At 50.9% G+C, this 13394-nt stretch overlaps 2 protein-coding genes across 3 annotated transcripts in view; both read left to right on the top strand.

Annotated features, from left to right (window-relative positions):
- The first annotated feature begins 1043 nt into the window (after positions 1-1043).
- Positions 1044-13394, top strand: part of LARS1 (leucyl-tRNA synthetase 1) — a 349414-nt gene continuing 337063 nt past the window's right edge. Inside the window, exon 1 of the mRNA XM_069773113.1 lies at positions 1044-1049. Coding sequence (XP_069629214.1) covers positions 1045-1049 — 5 coding nt within the window. The 5' untranslated portion in view covers position 1044. The remainder of the gene's footprint in view (positions 1050-13394) is intronic.
- DPYSL3 (dihydropyrimidinase like 3) overlaps positions 5769-13394 on the top strand; it is a 41043-nt gene continuing 33417 nt past the window's right edge. For both annotated transcript variants that reach the window (XR_011322469.1, XM_069772854.1), the window contains exon 1: positions 5769-6086. Coding sequence is in view for 1 of the 2 variants with exons in the window: in XM_069772854.1 (XP_069628955.1) it covers positions 5769-6086 (318 nt within the window). In the remaining variant the exon portion in view is untranslated. The remainder of the gene's footprint in view (positions 6087-13394) is intronic.

Here is a 13394-nt window from a genome sequence, read left to right as displayed (position 1 = left end):
GCAGAGTAAGAGAAGGCAGCTCTAACTTTGCATGAAACAAGATAACTCTGTCTAATTTCATCATTGCGACTTATCATGCATGTAATAAAGGGATGCAGTTTTACCAAACCCTGTAGGAGCAGATGGGGATGAAGAAATCAGCATTAACCTGCCACTGCCCCTGCCCTGCTGCTTCTCAGTGCTTCTCCAGCTGAACCTACAGACCTTAGAAGAAAATAAGCTATGAAACCAGATGTGCATTTATCATGCTAACAAAGTTATGCTGTCATTATGTCCCTTTCATGCGCAATTAAGATCTGCTGCCTCCAGGCCCACAGGAAAACCAGTGTAAAACCATTTTGTATTGATTTGGCATCAAGGAAGGAAATGTCCTCACTCAGGACACAGCTCTCCTTTGCTTGAGCCTGTGAGCATTAGTGAAGGAGGGGGTCAAATCTCACCTAATGTCAACAGCCTACTTCCTTCAAGTAACATGACGTTCTCCAAGTCTAATGAGCATTGTGGTCACAGCTATGGAGCCCGAGACGCTTCCCTCCCACCCCCTCAACTTTCTTTAAAGGGGCTGAGTAACTCCAGGAAAAGAAGCAAGAATAACAAGCTAAACACTAAATACTGTGAAATTCTGGCAGGACTTTCTTCCTGCCAAAGCCTTTGTGTTTCTCTGGGATGCAAGGGGAAGATCAGCTGACACGCAATACTAGGAAGCACTGGAAGTCATCCCATTCCCGCAAAGTCAGCTTGGCTCCTGTGAGGACGTCTGGAGCTTGGCTGGTGCTCAGCTGCCCGAGGAACAGGCCTAGAGCATTGGTGGTGCAGAGACAGCCGCGGAGAGCTGTACCCAGAGCCGCAGCCGTGGTCCCTGTGCAGCTGAGAGCCCCTTCTCAGCAGGCTGCAGACGGCTGTGCAAGTGCTGCAGCACTGGTGCGGGCTTTGCACAGAAACCCCGCAGGTGGAGTTTTGTAGAGAAGAGGTGCTGACCCAGCCCCGCAGGCCCCACTGGTGAGCTGTGTCCCCCGTGGGGCTGCCTGGGTGCTGGGGGGCAGCATGGCCAAGGGAAAACACAACCAGGTCTGCAGTGACCTCATGTCTCATGTCCTCACCAGTCACCCGGGAGAGCACATCAGGTCATTTCTAACACAGACAGCAGACGACAAAAGCTTCAATGTTAATAATGAAGGGCGTTTAGTTTACCGAAACGGAGGGTGAAATGAGGATGTGATTGCTGCCCGTGAGACCACAGAGGGGAAAGAACTGACAGCAGGTGAGCGCTGTGCGCCGGATCCCTGCACCGCTCCCTGCCGCATCTGCCATCACGCGCCCGAGGCCTCTGGCGTCTCACGAACATGCACGTGCCTCCGCCGTGTAAGTCACTATCGTATCATACACAGAGGGAGGTCCTTCCTCTTGGCAGTTTACCAGCTCATGCTTGAAACACGGTATGTGATTTCTGTTTACCAATAGATGCCCATGAAAATCACCTGACTAAAGAACTCCAGATATTTACCATTGATCCTGAAATTATCCATTCCTTGATAAAATCCAGCTGTAGTATTTAGTACTGTGATTCTGTTTCACTAGCAGTCTAAAACAAAAGCGACAGTCAGTGGATTTCACCTTGTTAGTGAGACAAGGGAAACGCCACAAGATCTTAACCTCCTGGTGTAGTGAGCAACTTCCAGTGGCGCAGGCAACATTTTGTGAGCAAGAAGCCACAATCTGGTACATGCTTCACTTTTTTGTTTTTCTTATAGACAGAATGATGTTGTGTAGAGCATCTGGGAAATGGGAACCAGCACAGAAGTTTGCCAACAGAGGATGCAGAGTTTTTCCAATTAAGAAACTGCCTGCCGGCCTGACAAACGGAAAATGAATTAGCAAAATCATCAGAAAATACCCAGCAGAGAACAGCGGAGCCTTGGCAGCAGCAGGCAGGATGACCTAATATGACTTCTCTGTCGATACCTTTGGTGTTTGAATGATTCAGCTGGCAATTTAAATTCCCCTTCAAACATTTAAAAGATAACACTGAGTGAGTAGGCATCCTCATGTAGAAAATGCTTGTGAAAGTTATACTGCATGTTGTGCCTCTCACTGGTTACTCAGCAGATTGGGCAGTCATCGTCTGGAGCCCACGATTCCCCTGCATAGGTACTAATGGGAAACCCAGCTGGTGCTTTGGCAGCAGACGATGAGAATAACAAAGGAAACCAACATGGGGGCTGAGTGCACAGAATAAGAAAATGCTGACCCCAGACAGGGTGATTATGTCCCATCTTATTAACTAATCCTTTTGCAGAAAGGGATTTGCCTAAAGACCATTTCCAAGAAGGCTGCACCACTCCCCCCATTCATAACTAGTGTGGTTCACCCTGTAACATGACTGATTTCCATTTCTGAGTGCTGCCTAATAAAAACAGTTCTTACTCAACTAGAAAGACATGGTCTAGTCAGACGTAAATTAGAAGCTTGCCACTACAAAACGTAATTTCCCATAAAATAAATTCTGTTCCCTAAATCAGAATACTAGCCTATTTATTTTCTTTCAAGATATGACCAGCAGTGCCCATCTGGCAGGCTCAGCTCAGACTCCTGAACCACAGTGGACAGGCACTCTCATTCTGGGGTCAAGACACAAACACAGTCCTCGAGCTGAGGAAACGCTCTGCAGGGATGACATGTTGGTTCTGGTAGGTAGCACCCAAGTACATGAGTTCAAATGCCTGCCATGTCCATCCTCCCTGGGCTCAGGCTGGGAAGACAACCTTTCCGCGGGATCCCCTCCCTGATCTGTATCTCTCATCTGCTTTGCACAGGCAAGAGAGAGAAGATCTGGTTTGCCAGCAGGATTTGAAAATGCACCACTCATGACTATTTGCCTCAACAGCATTTTTGTCAACTAGCATATAAACATGTGATTTAAAGAAAAGAAAATGTGCTTAATTACAGGGGACAGACATTTTGTCATTGTATAATTAAAAGCTTCAAATCTGATCTGACATACATATACAGAAATATAAATAATGCATTCTGCTGGCCTCAAAAGCAAGGCTATTGCAGTGAACACACACTGAACCCAAACTTCAGTTGTCATGGTATTCTTGAGCTACAGGCTGTACAACACCCAAAAAAAAGAATCTTAAAAGCCAATGGCAATTTGAGAAATAAAATAAAGGATTGTCTTTTAAACAGATAATAATTTCCATTAAAGGTCAGATTTTAAAGCCTTCACTTCTTAGAAGAGCCTCCATACTCCTTTACTGGTGCAGATAACTTCAGTGCAACAATTTATGCAGCAAGGCACTAGGAAAGATAAACATCAGAATCAGGATTTGAATAAATATTGCTATTAAAGTACAACGCTGAAACTTTTGCACATTTGCAGAACCAGACAAAGGCCAGGCCCTGTTCCAAGGAATTTTAATTCCCCATAAAGCTACACAACCATATGGAGAGGTCCCAACCAAAACAAGGGGTTCACTCTAACTTCACTGTGGTCAGTGCACAAAGCCATGAGGCTGTCTGCGGCTTCATCCCAAGAAAGGCTCACTTCAAGTGCTATTACTCGGCAACTAGAAGGCAGGGGCTCTGCTCACTGTCTAAAGCATTCTGGCCACCGGCTCTGAAATCAGCAGATGTGTGAATTTTTCCCCTTGGTAGGGGCAGAAGCTGGCTCTGAGATGGTTTTCAGGCTCTGCTCAATGGGTCCAACTTGCAGTGGGAGGAGGGTAAATTCATTCAGGGTAAGGCAGTCCCTTAGGAAGGTAAAGACCTGGTGGGCAGCTGCTTTGTGTGCATCTATTTGGACAGTACTGGTGGTCTCGCTGCTAAACATCCAGTTACAGAGGGATGTAAAACAAACAAACTCATTTTTGGCTACTTGAAGGAATACTTCCTCTGTTAGCTGCCAGGCACTGCTGCCCCTGCACCTGAAACATGACAGTAAGCATCATGCAGGCAGAAGCACAGGGCTCTCCTCCCAGTGCGCATCCCTGGTCGGGCAAGCAGCGGGGCTCTGGCCCAGGCACGAACCCTGTGGTGGTAAATTCTGTGAAGCTACAAAGCTGGGGCAGCTGCATATTAAAGCTTGTGCAAGACTGTGAGAACAACCAAATTTAACCCTCTCTGGTGTCGCTTTAGAGAAAGCAAGGGTAGACACTGACCAGTGTTTTACTCTGCTGTGTAACACAATGCTGTTAAAGTAACTCATCCCAGTTTGCTGACACACTTTGTTTACATTTAGTGCATCCTCTCTTCTCCTAACCCTTCAGACCTGAATAATTAGTCAAAAATTCAAGGTCAAGGGGACAGAGTTAATGACACTGGTACAAGTCCAGTGACAAAAGCAGACTGCTTCCCAAGTGCAAAAGGAAACAATCCCAAACCGTTTCCTCCCTTGTAACTTCAAGCCTCTGTCAGCCAGTGCCCACAGACTCCCTCTCCCGGCATAATCACAGGGTCATTGTTCTCCATGATGGGTCAGGCTCCATGTGATTTTTTCCATGAGAACCACCAGTCCTCGGAGGACTGGCAGAGACAATGGCACTGCTTTGTTTTCACAAAAAAAGTTGGAAGAAGCATAACTGACAACATCTTGTAACACAAGTATGTGGTGTGAGAAATTACTTGACAGGATGCTGAGCCCAGGTACCATGTACACTTGTTCTATATAAAGACATGAGCACTCGGGAAAAGAACTTTAAGTCAAAACTCTCTCTAGCTTCACTGCTGCGTGATAGATTTCACAGGCTGCTACGCAGTTACATAGCTGTTAGCGTATTTAAGGCTCAGCTTTGGCTGCTGTCCCTCTGCCCTTCAGGCCTCCCGTACTTTTGAAATGAAGTTGCAACGGAGTTCTCAGAGCAACGCCTTCCATCAGCCAATACGTGGAGCTTGCTTGCGCAGTTGCTCCTGGTGGTGTTTGTGTGACAGGAACACGCATGCACACGCATGCGAACAGTCACGCCTTCATGCAGCCGACATTGCGCTGTAGCGCGTGCCTGACCAAAGTGCCTACCCAGGGACTGTGGCCCAAGAGCAATGACACGCAGCCTCATGCCTGGGAACGAACGCCTGTTCGCAGGCAGCACCCGGTTCCCCACAAGAGCAAAAGCCGAGGAGCGTGCCGAGCCAGCCACCGGTGGGTTCACGTCCCAGCCCGGTTGCTGAGCGCAAGCGGCGGCAAGCCGCTCTCCGGGTCTCCCTGCCGAGCCCCCGCTCTCCGTCCCCGAGCGGCTGGCGAACGCGGCTGGTGGCATCTCACCGCGGCAGCCCCTCGGGGGCCGACGGCGGCGCCGGAGCAGCGCACCGGCACCCCGCCCTGCCCCGGGGCATCCGCCGCCCTGGGGGGCCAGGCCGGGAGGCGCCTGCTTGTGTCCCGCCCGCCGCCGAGGGGCCCGCGTGGCTTGTCCCAGCCGGCGCTCGGGGCTTCAGCTCCCGGGCGCGCCGGGATCGGGCTCCGCCAGACCGGGGGCGGGAGCGGGAGCGCTCTCCCCGCGCCGGCAGCTGAACGCGACCGGCCGCGCCGCCTCCAGCGCTCCGCAGCCCAGCTCCGCGCTGCTCCCGCAGGCGCCGCCGGTGAGCGGGCCCGCCCCGCCCCGCCCCGCCCCGCCCGGCGCGGCCCGGCCCTGCCCGGCTGCCTGCCCCGCCGAGCCCGCCCCGCCCCGCCGAGGAGGCCCCGCCAGCCCCGCCCCGCACGGAGCCGCCCGCGCCCGCGGCCTCATCCCGCCCCGTCCCGTCCCGTCCCGGCGGCGCGGTGCGGCGCGGCGGGCATGGCGGCGGGCGGGCGGCGCGGCGGCGAGGAGCTGCCGGTGTACCTGGCGCGGCCCGGCACGGCGGCGGTGCCCCGGCAGAAGCGCGGCGGGCTCTTCTGCAGCGTCGAGGGCGCCTTCGAGAGCAAGACCCTGGACTTCGGCGCGCTGCGGGTTGGGCAGCGCCGCGCCCCGCCGCCCGCCCGCCCCGGCCCCGAGCTCGGCCCCGGCCCCGGCCCCGAGCCCGGCTCGGCCCCTGGCCCCGACTCGGACGCCGGAGAGCTCCGCGCCGCCGCCGGGGAGGAGCGGCTCCAGGACCTGGCCCCCGCGGACGACACGGTAGGGGCCGGGCGGGGCGGGGGCGCGGGCGCCGGGGCCGGGGCCGGGGCCGGTGCGGGACGCGGGGCGGTGGTGGGGCGGCTCCGGCCGCGGGGCGAGGGGCCGCGGGGCCGCGGGCGGGGTTCGGCCGCCGCTCGCCCCGGGGCCGGTGCCGGAGGAGCCGCAGGCGGCGCGGGCAGCGCTGTGGAGCCGGCGGTGGGCTTCCGCGCCCCGGCTTCGGCTGTCCGCAGGGTCCTCCTGCGTTTCCCGACGGGGAGGAAGGTTTGCCGTCATCCACCGGTGCGCGGGTCGACCTCACCGACTGGTTACCGGGAGTTGTCTGGCTGAGCGTTAGACTGGCTGATTCGGTTCACTACAGTTGCTGGTTTTATACTTGTATGAAAGAATACCAGTGTGTCGCCCCCCGCCCCGAAAAAACCCGGGGGATCTTGGAGTTGTTACTCCAGACCGGGCTGATCCTTATCTCACATTGACACAAATCAGAAGTGAGGGACATGACGTTGATCTGGAAGTGACATCTCGGAAGGTATCGTCAGGCACAAAGTTTCTCAATTTATGCCAAATCGAAGGTAATAATCAGATTCATCCAGCTCCGCAGCGTAGATCCGTCTGCCAGAGATGGTGCTGGCTTGCTCTCTTGGTTCTGGTTTCGCCAGCGTGAGTTTGGCAGAAAGATGATTAAGTTACCAGTGTTGAGTGAGTGCCTCAGTTGGCATTCCAGTAAGCCTGTTGCTCATTTACATAGGAGGAAAGTAAGGCCACAAGCTGGCCTGTTGGTCAATGAGTTCATTTGGGGCTGAACTTTTTAGTAAATAGTCATCTTAAGGGCACTGGTTTTCACCAGTGAACAGGGCAAATTAATAAAGCCCATTTTTAAAAATGGAAGCAAAAATCACTGAAGTAGTGAGTGAGTAAGAAGTGGTGTGGTTGTCTCGGGGTTCTGCAGAAACCTCAGCTTATATCCAGAGTGCAAACCTTGATAAACTGCAGACGTTTGTGGTTTGGAGGACTAACCTTACCAGCTAGAGCCTGATGGGAGCAGAAGCAGTGAAGTGCAATGGCTTGGCCTGTTTTGGTTTTGGGGAAAAGCATCAGGCTGTCCTTAATGTCTGCTATCTTGTGTAGGAACTTCAGCTAAGCAGTGAGTTGCTTTCAGGTTTCTTCATTGCATTTTAATTTCTTCAGCCTCTGCATTTTGGTTTCTTATTGGCACACTTTGGTTCCTGTTCTTGGGCTTTGTTCCTTTACAGCCCGATTTACAGAGTCAGGAACAAAATTGACATTCGTATCAGTACCAACCTCGTCCATATGGTTTGAATAGCAGCTGCAGAACTGATCACTGCATTAGCAATTTTATGCTGCTGCTTGTTGGAAAAGAAACAGAAACTCAGGATGGCCTGTCTGCAGGCTTTGCTATGAGCTTTTCTTTATTAGCCTTACCAAAAATTTGAAACAGTCTTATTCCCTTTTAAGGTCTTGTGTAGACCCTTATCTCTGGAGTTTTGTAGCTGAGGTTTTCCTTCAACAGCTCCTCTTTCCCTGATGGTTTCTACTCCTAGATTTATTCCTCTGAGGCCTTCCACCTGGTAGGCATCAGCAACCAAACCCTTTTTATCTGCACACGTCTTGCCTAAGAAGGTGGGAAGCTTCATAGATGTGTTCTTTCTTGTGCATACATGGCTAGAAGAAATCATATGACTTGGTACTACAGCTTTCAAGCCCAGGAACATCCCAGAGTGCGACGGTCCTGATGGGAAATGCCCGTCGTGCATACTGAGCCACGCTCTGTGCCTGCACAGCCACAGAGAGTTTGCTTCTGTTGGACTCTGCAGATTCAGAGCACACAAAGGCTCTTTTGTCAAGGCGAATCGAACTTCTTTGAATAATTTCACAGATTAAGAAACAGAGAGAGGGGGTTAAGTCATCTACCCTTGACCAAGCACGTTGTTTATTGGGAAAGCTGAAAGTAAGAAACTTGCCTGTGCACAGGGCAGCGGACAAGACAACAGATGTATCTCCTAATTTTTGCAGTGAACAGTTTCTTGGAAGTAAAACAGACCAACATAACACACCTTTTTTTTTTTTTTTAAATGATGGCATCAATTACAATTAAAGCACCAGCATTTCTACAGGAAGACAACTGCAATGTGTAACTGCCCAGTGCTAATGTGATGTCTTACAACCTGCCAGTGTAATAGTACAGGCCCAGGTAGATGTTTCAACCTCATTTTGCTTTATCACAAAGTCTATTGGAAGGACAAAAACCGAGCTGTGCATTCAGGCACAGGGAAGCCATAGTTACACTACAGCGAGGGTTAGGGCTAAGAGCAGTTAGGTGCTGTGCCTTTGCTTCATCAGTGGGAATTTGAGCTTTGCCAGTTGATTCAGGGACAGGGAGAGTGACCGGTTGTTGGGGTGGGGGCGGGGGGTGTCTGCTAGAGGAGGCCCTGGCTACCGAGGCTGCTGCCTGCCTGTGCGGGCAGATGGGCTTTCTGGACTCAGCCACATCCTGGTGCTCAGTCCTGGTGCAGGACTTGCCCGAACAAGAGACAAACCTTTCGGGTGCTCTTTGCTAAAAGCAGGAGGTTGCTTTCCCTGGTATGAGGATCTGCTGCAGCAAGGGTTGTTGTTGCAGAACACATAAGATTTAGAGGGGCAATGTTGGGGGCCAGATTCTGCTCTGACCTAGACTATTTGCGGAGACCTTATTTAACAAGAGCAATTTAACTTGGTGCAGGTTTCTGTCAGTAATAGCCTGTGTGGACTCTACCCTTGTGAAGCTTCCTGCAGTTTTCCTCAAGAGCTGCCATGCCTTTTGTCTAACCTGAGTGGATTGCAATGCTTACTTTACTATAATGAAGTCAAAGAGAGTTTCTCTGTAGGTTGCAGACAACACCCTCTGAATTCCTGTGGTAAAAATGTTCACTGAGGGCTACTAACGTGTGAATAGGTATTGGAGAGCTGCACCACTGGGCATCTGCAGAGGCAACGTGGCTTTGAGGAGCCAGGGAAGGAGCTTTACACTCTGTGCTCAGTGCCTGGGTAGAAAGTAAACCAGAAGTCTGTGGTAGCCTCTTCCATGTACCTCCCTGCTGCTCAGCCATGCAGAGACCCCGCTTTTCCATCCTCCTGTTCAGTAGTAACACAGGCAGGAACACTAGGCTGGTTACGCTCACCCCCAGACATTTCATCCCGTCCTGCTGCGTGGTTCTGCAGTGAAGTCGTCATTTCCAAGGCAACTGGCTGTGGTCCCACAAGTACGGGATTGCAGCTTCACCACAGGCTGGGGCAGCTCCATCAGCCTGGCGGCTGGGAGGAGGAGGAGGAGGAGGGGGCTCCCACGTGTGAGGGAAACTACTGGGCAGCGAAAGCAGGCGAGGGGTCTGTCCCTTCCAGAAGACCTGCTTCTTGGCAGTCCTTGGCTTTCTGCTGGCGGTAGCCAGTGTCACATGTGCCTCGCCATGTCCAGTTGTGTGACACCACTCAGATTCAGTTTGTGATAAACCCTGGAAAGACACGCGGGGCTGTCTCAAAGGGAGAAGGAAGCTTGAACTAACTTGATTCTCTCTTAGTTTTTCTGACACTTGTAAAGTGTGTTATGACTTCAGCATTCAGCTTTTTTGTTTCCATTGCCAATAATTTATAGCAGAAACACCAAGCCAACTGCAGTCTTTTTCTTACCAGTGAAGTTAGCGTGATCTAAAAGTTGCAGTTGGGCACTGCCTTTTAGCACTGATTAAAATCTTGCATTTGTGGAAGGGATCATAAAGCATTTTGATAGCATTAATTCATCAACTCAGTATCACCCCATTCAGCAGAGAGCTCAGGTTTTTGTTTTGGTTTTACTTTTCTTAAGAAACAGATTTGGAGTTACATTATTTCTGGTATTTCTACTAAAATAGGAACAAACCCAAGCCACTGAACTACTACCCACAATGCAAATACAACAGTGAAACCTGTAATATAATTCATGGAGTTTGGTGCTAAATACTCTGATCTTTACTGAAAAAAATCCCACACATTCTTGTTTGTGTTTTTTAAGAAATCTGATGCCTTGAAGCACAACAATAAGAGGTCGGTTCTTTGGCTGTTCATGCTGGGATACAGATTATTACCAGCAGCTATGCAAAACTGCAAAGTTTGATAAACCGCCGCCCCCCCCCCCACCCGCCGTAAGAAGACTCAGATTTCATGCGAGTTATGCAGTAGGGCTAGTTTTCTAAAGAAATTAGGGATTCAGTTGAAGAGTTCCAGCTTGCTGCAAAGAGCTTTCGTTTTAACAAAAAACTCACCCTAACATGGAAATAGTTGATTTATCACGCTACCTTGTGGCAACAGTCCTTGGTTTCCTTCTGTCCTCGTTCTCAGCTCTGGGTGGTCAAGGCTTTTTGCAAGCTGGCTGGCCCTGGTGCTGCGGGTGGTGCAGTCGGAGCAGGGAACTGGCTGGCAGACACCGGGGTTACCTGGCCACCCAATCCCTAAGGCACCACAACGGCGTGCCGAGCTCACGCTGCTGGGGCTTTGGAAGGATGCTGCGATTGTTATTCTGGGTGATGTGTTCTTGAAATCCTCATGCTTTTCCTGGGAGAGTGTAGGTCTTTATGGAACTCTTATGTAGAAAGGAAACTAGGTTTTGCAGCCAGGTGTAAAAAAAGATGGGTTGACTGATCACTCAATCCTGCATTGATCCAGCTTTTTCTCAGCCTTCTTGAAGCAGATCGATCTCCTCTGAAAAGGCAGAGGCACTGGGTGGGCTGGCTGGCGTGACCTGCAAGATGAGTATTTCTGCTGGTGCCTTTCTTTTGTGTTGTGACCCCAGGACGCGCACCATTTAGAGGGATTCTGGCCTGGTGGTTTAGGAGAGGCTCATGTGCAGGGCAAGGAGTTCTTTTTATATCCATGATATATGGTTTATAATGCTCTTTACCTTTGCAAAGTGATACCCCAAAAGACTTTATTTAAAATAAAAAGACTGATATTTTTTTTCTCCACATTTCACAACTAATAATAGATCCTAGCCATGGCACATTTTATGGGAGCAACGGGGCATCACCAAGCATGCCATGAAGTACACCATATACAAGATGCTCTAGCAATAGCCCATTGCAGCAGGTAGGAGAGGTGATGCTTCTTTTAATACTGTATATTTTTTCTGAGGTTATCAGAAAACACAGCAAAACCTGCACCTGCTGCCGCATCAGGAAAAGTCTGTTTTCATGAGTAACTTCCAGAGTAGCTGAGATTGCTTCTCCCTTGACCACTGACCAGCAGTGGGCTTGTGCAGTGCTCTGGTGGGAGATGCCACAAGAAAAACACCTGCAGCAGGACACAGCATTGGTGATGCAGCAGCTTCTCTTCTTTGAAGTGGTTCTGGCCGATGAAGCCCAGCAGGGTACGAGGGACCTCTGTCCCTGCCAAGCTGCTGGCTTTAGGGTGAGGTGCAGAAACGAAGGGCTGGTTCCCAGGTGTCTGTGGTCCTGACAGAGGTGCCATGGAGGTGTCACAGGGAGCCTCCTGGCAGGCAGCATTCCGCCAACAAACATCCTTTGGGAGCCAAACAAACTACATGAGCCACGTGGACTTTTCTTGTTTGTTCTCACAGATTTGTGTGACTTTTGAGATGCCCATTTTAGGAAAGAAAGGAAAACAATGACAAATTCTGAGAAGCAGCTAAACATTTTGAGATTTGCAAGGCAAGACTCGCTACTTTCTTACTTGGAAGAGGCTTTGTTGTGTTGGAAACTCTCTAAGCATTTTTTATGAACATAGTTGAAAGTGTCAAACACAAACTTCAGTAGGTTTAAATTGAAATGAAACATTGTGGTTTGGCTGCAGCAAAATAGTTGGCTCTGTCCAAAATAATCCTCTTCTTTCCTTTTTATCTAAGATGTCAGTACCTCCAACAGGCCAGAAAAACCACAGCTCTGCCTGCCCACTGGCTGGGAGGCGTGTTTGTCTCCAATATGTGCCAGGCGTGCCACCGGCAAGGTAGACGAGGCTTTTGGGGGCTTTTGTTTCCTAACGGACAGTGTCTCTCCGGCAGACAGGCAGCTGCCAAGACACGGGTCTTCCAGGAGGATTCAGCGGAGTCCCAGGACTGTGGCTCAGCAGCTTTTCGGTGTCACTCAGCTGCTGTGCTGCTCTGCTCTTCTTGTGCCGCGAGCCCAGCAGCAGCCTCACCCCGGGCAGGGTGAGCAGGGTGCTTGTTAGGCTCTCAGGCCACTTTGCTTTTGCCGAAAGGTTTTGCTTGCAGTCCCGCCAGGGCAGACGAAGTCCCACAGCAGTTGGGCTGGTGGGGGCTGCTGGCACCCTCCATGCCTGACACGGGGATCAAGGCAGCCTGGAAGAAGCTGAGCTCTCGTGTGTGAAGGGAAGGGACCTCGAAATGGCCTGACCCTGTGCACACCCTGTCAGCTGGGCTGCCAGCACCGCAGCGTGAACTTGCAAACTGACTAGGCGGATACAGCTCCATAGGAAAGTTGTACAGGGCTTAAAGGGAGGGTGTATGAATGGTTTAGTGGGAAGCTGTATGCATCTCTGTTAGAAGCAACTCTTCTCCAGTATCACTAGTGACCTGGAAGGAGAGCTACAGCATGTGTGCAATGACAGTGATGTTGTGAATGCCAGCTGGGGAGGAACAATCCCCATGTGGTCTTGGGGACTCAGAGGCACAAGCTGGGAATGACAAAAAGAGATTCAGCTCTGAAAAGTACAAGCAAACAGACCTAGAGAAAGACTAAAATGTAGAAGCCATTGCAAATGGCATCAAAACAAGGAGGTTTTTTGAGGAGACCCAGAAAAGTTATTTCATATGTGTGGCCTGCTCTTCAGAGATGGTCTGGGTGAGCGCAAAGCTGGCCACTGACAGTTAGCCCTAATCCCTAGGAAAACCATGGCAGAGACCACTAGAACTGCGTTTGCTCTGTTGCTTTACTTCGCAAAAGCTTTCCCTGCATGGACCCCTTCCATCGTCACCCCTGTGAAGAGGTGGAAGGCGGAGGAGGTTGATTTTTCTGCTGGGGAGCAGTTGCTATGGATGGCTGGAGGAAATGGGAGGAAGAAACAAAAAACAAACATGCCGGCAGCCTTCCTGGAGACAGGGCTGAGAAGCTGGAAAGTATAGCTGGACCTTGGCTTGTTCAGCTGGTCTGGCTCTCAGCTGTGGGTTGGATCCAGCAGCATCTTTCCCATTGCTCTGCTGGGAACGGCCGAGCTCCATTTTACAACACACGGATTTGGATCCTGTAATGGGCGTTTCCATTCAGTTGAGGGGGGGAAAGAAGTGATGCTGAGCAGAGAGCTCAGACC

Source organism: Haliaeetus albicilla, chromosome 27 (genome assembly GCF_947461875.1).
Source record: "Haliaeetus albicilla chromosome 27, bHalAlb1.1, whole genome shotgun sequence".
Taxonomy (NCBI): Eukaryota; Metazoa; Chordata; class Aves; order Accipitriformes; family Accipitridae; genus Haliaeetus; species Haliaeetus albicilla.
This window is presented reverse-complemented; position numbering and strand designations above follow the sequence as displayed.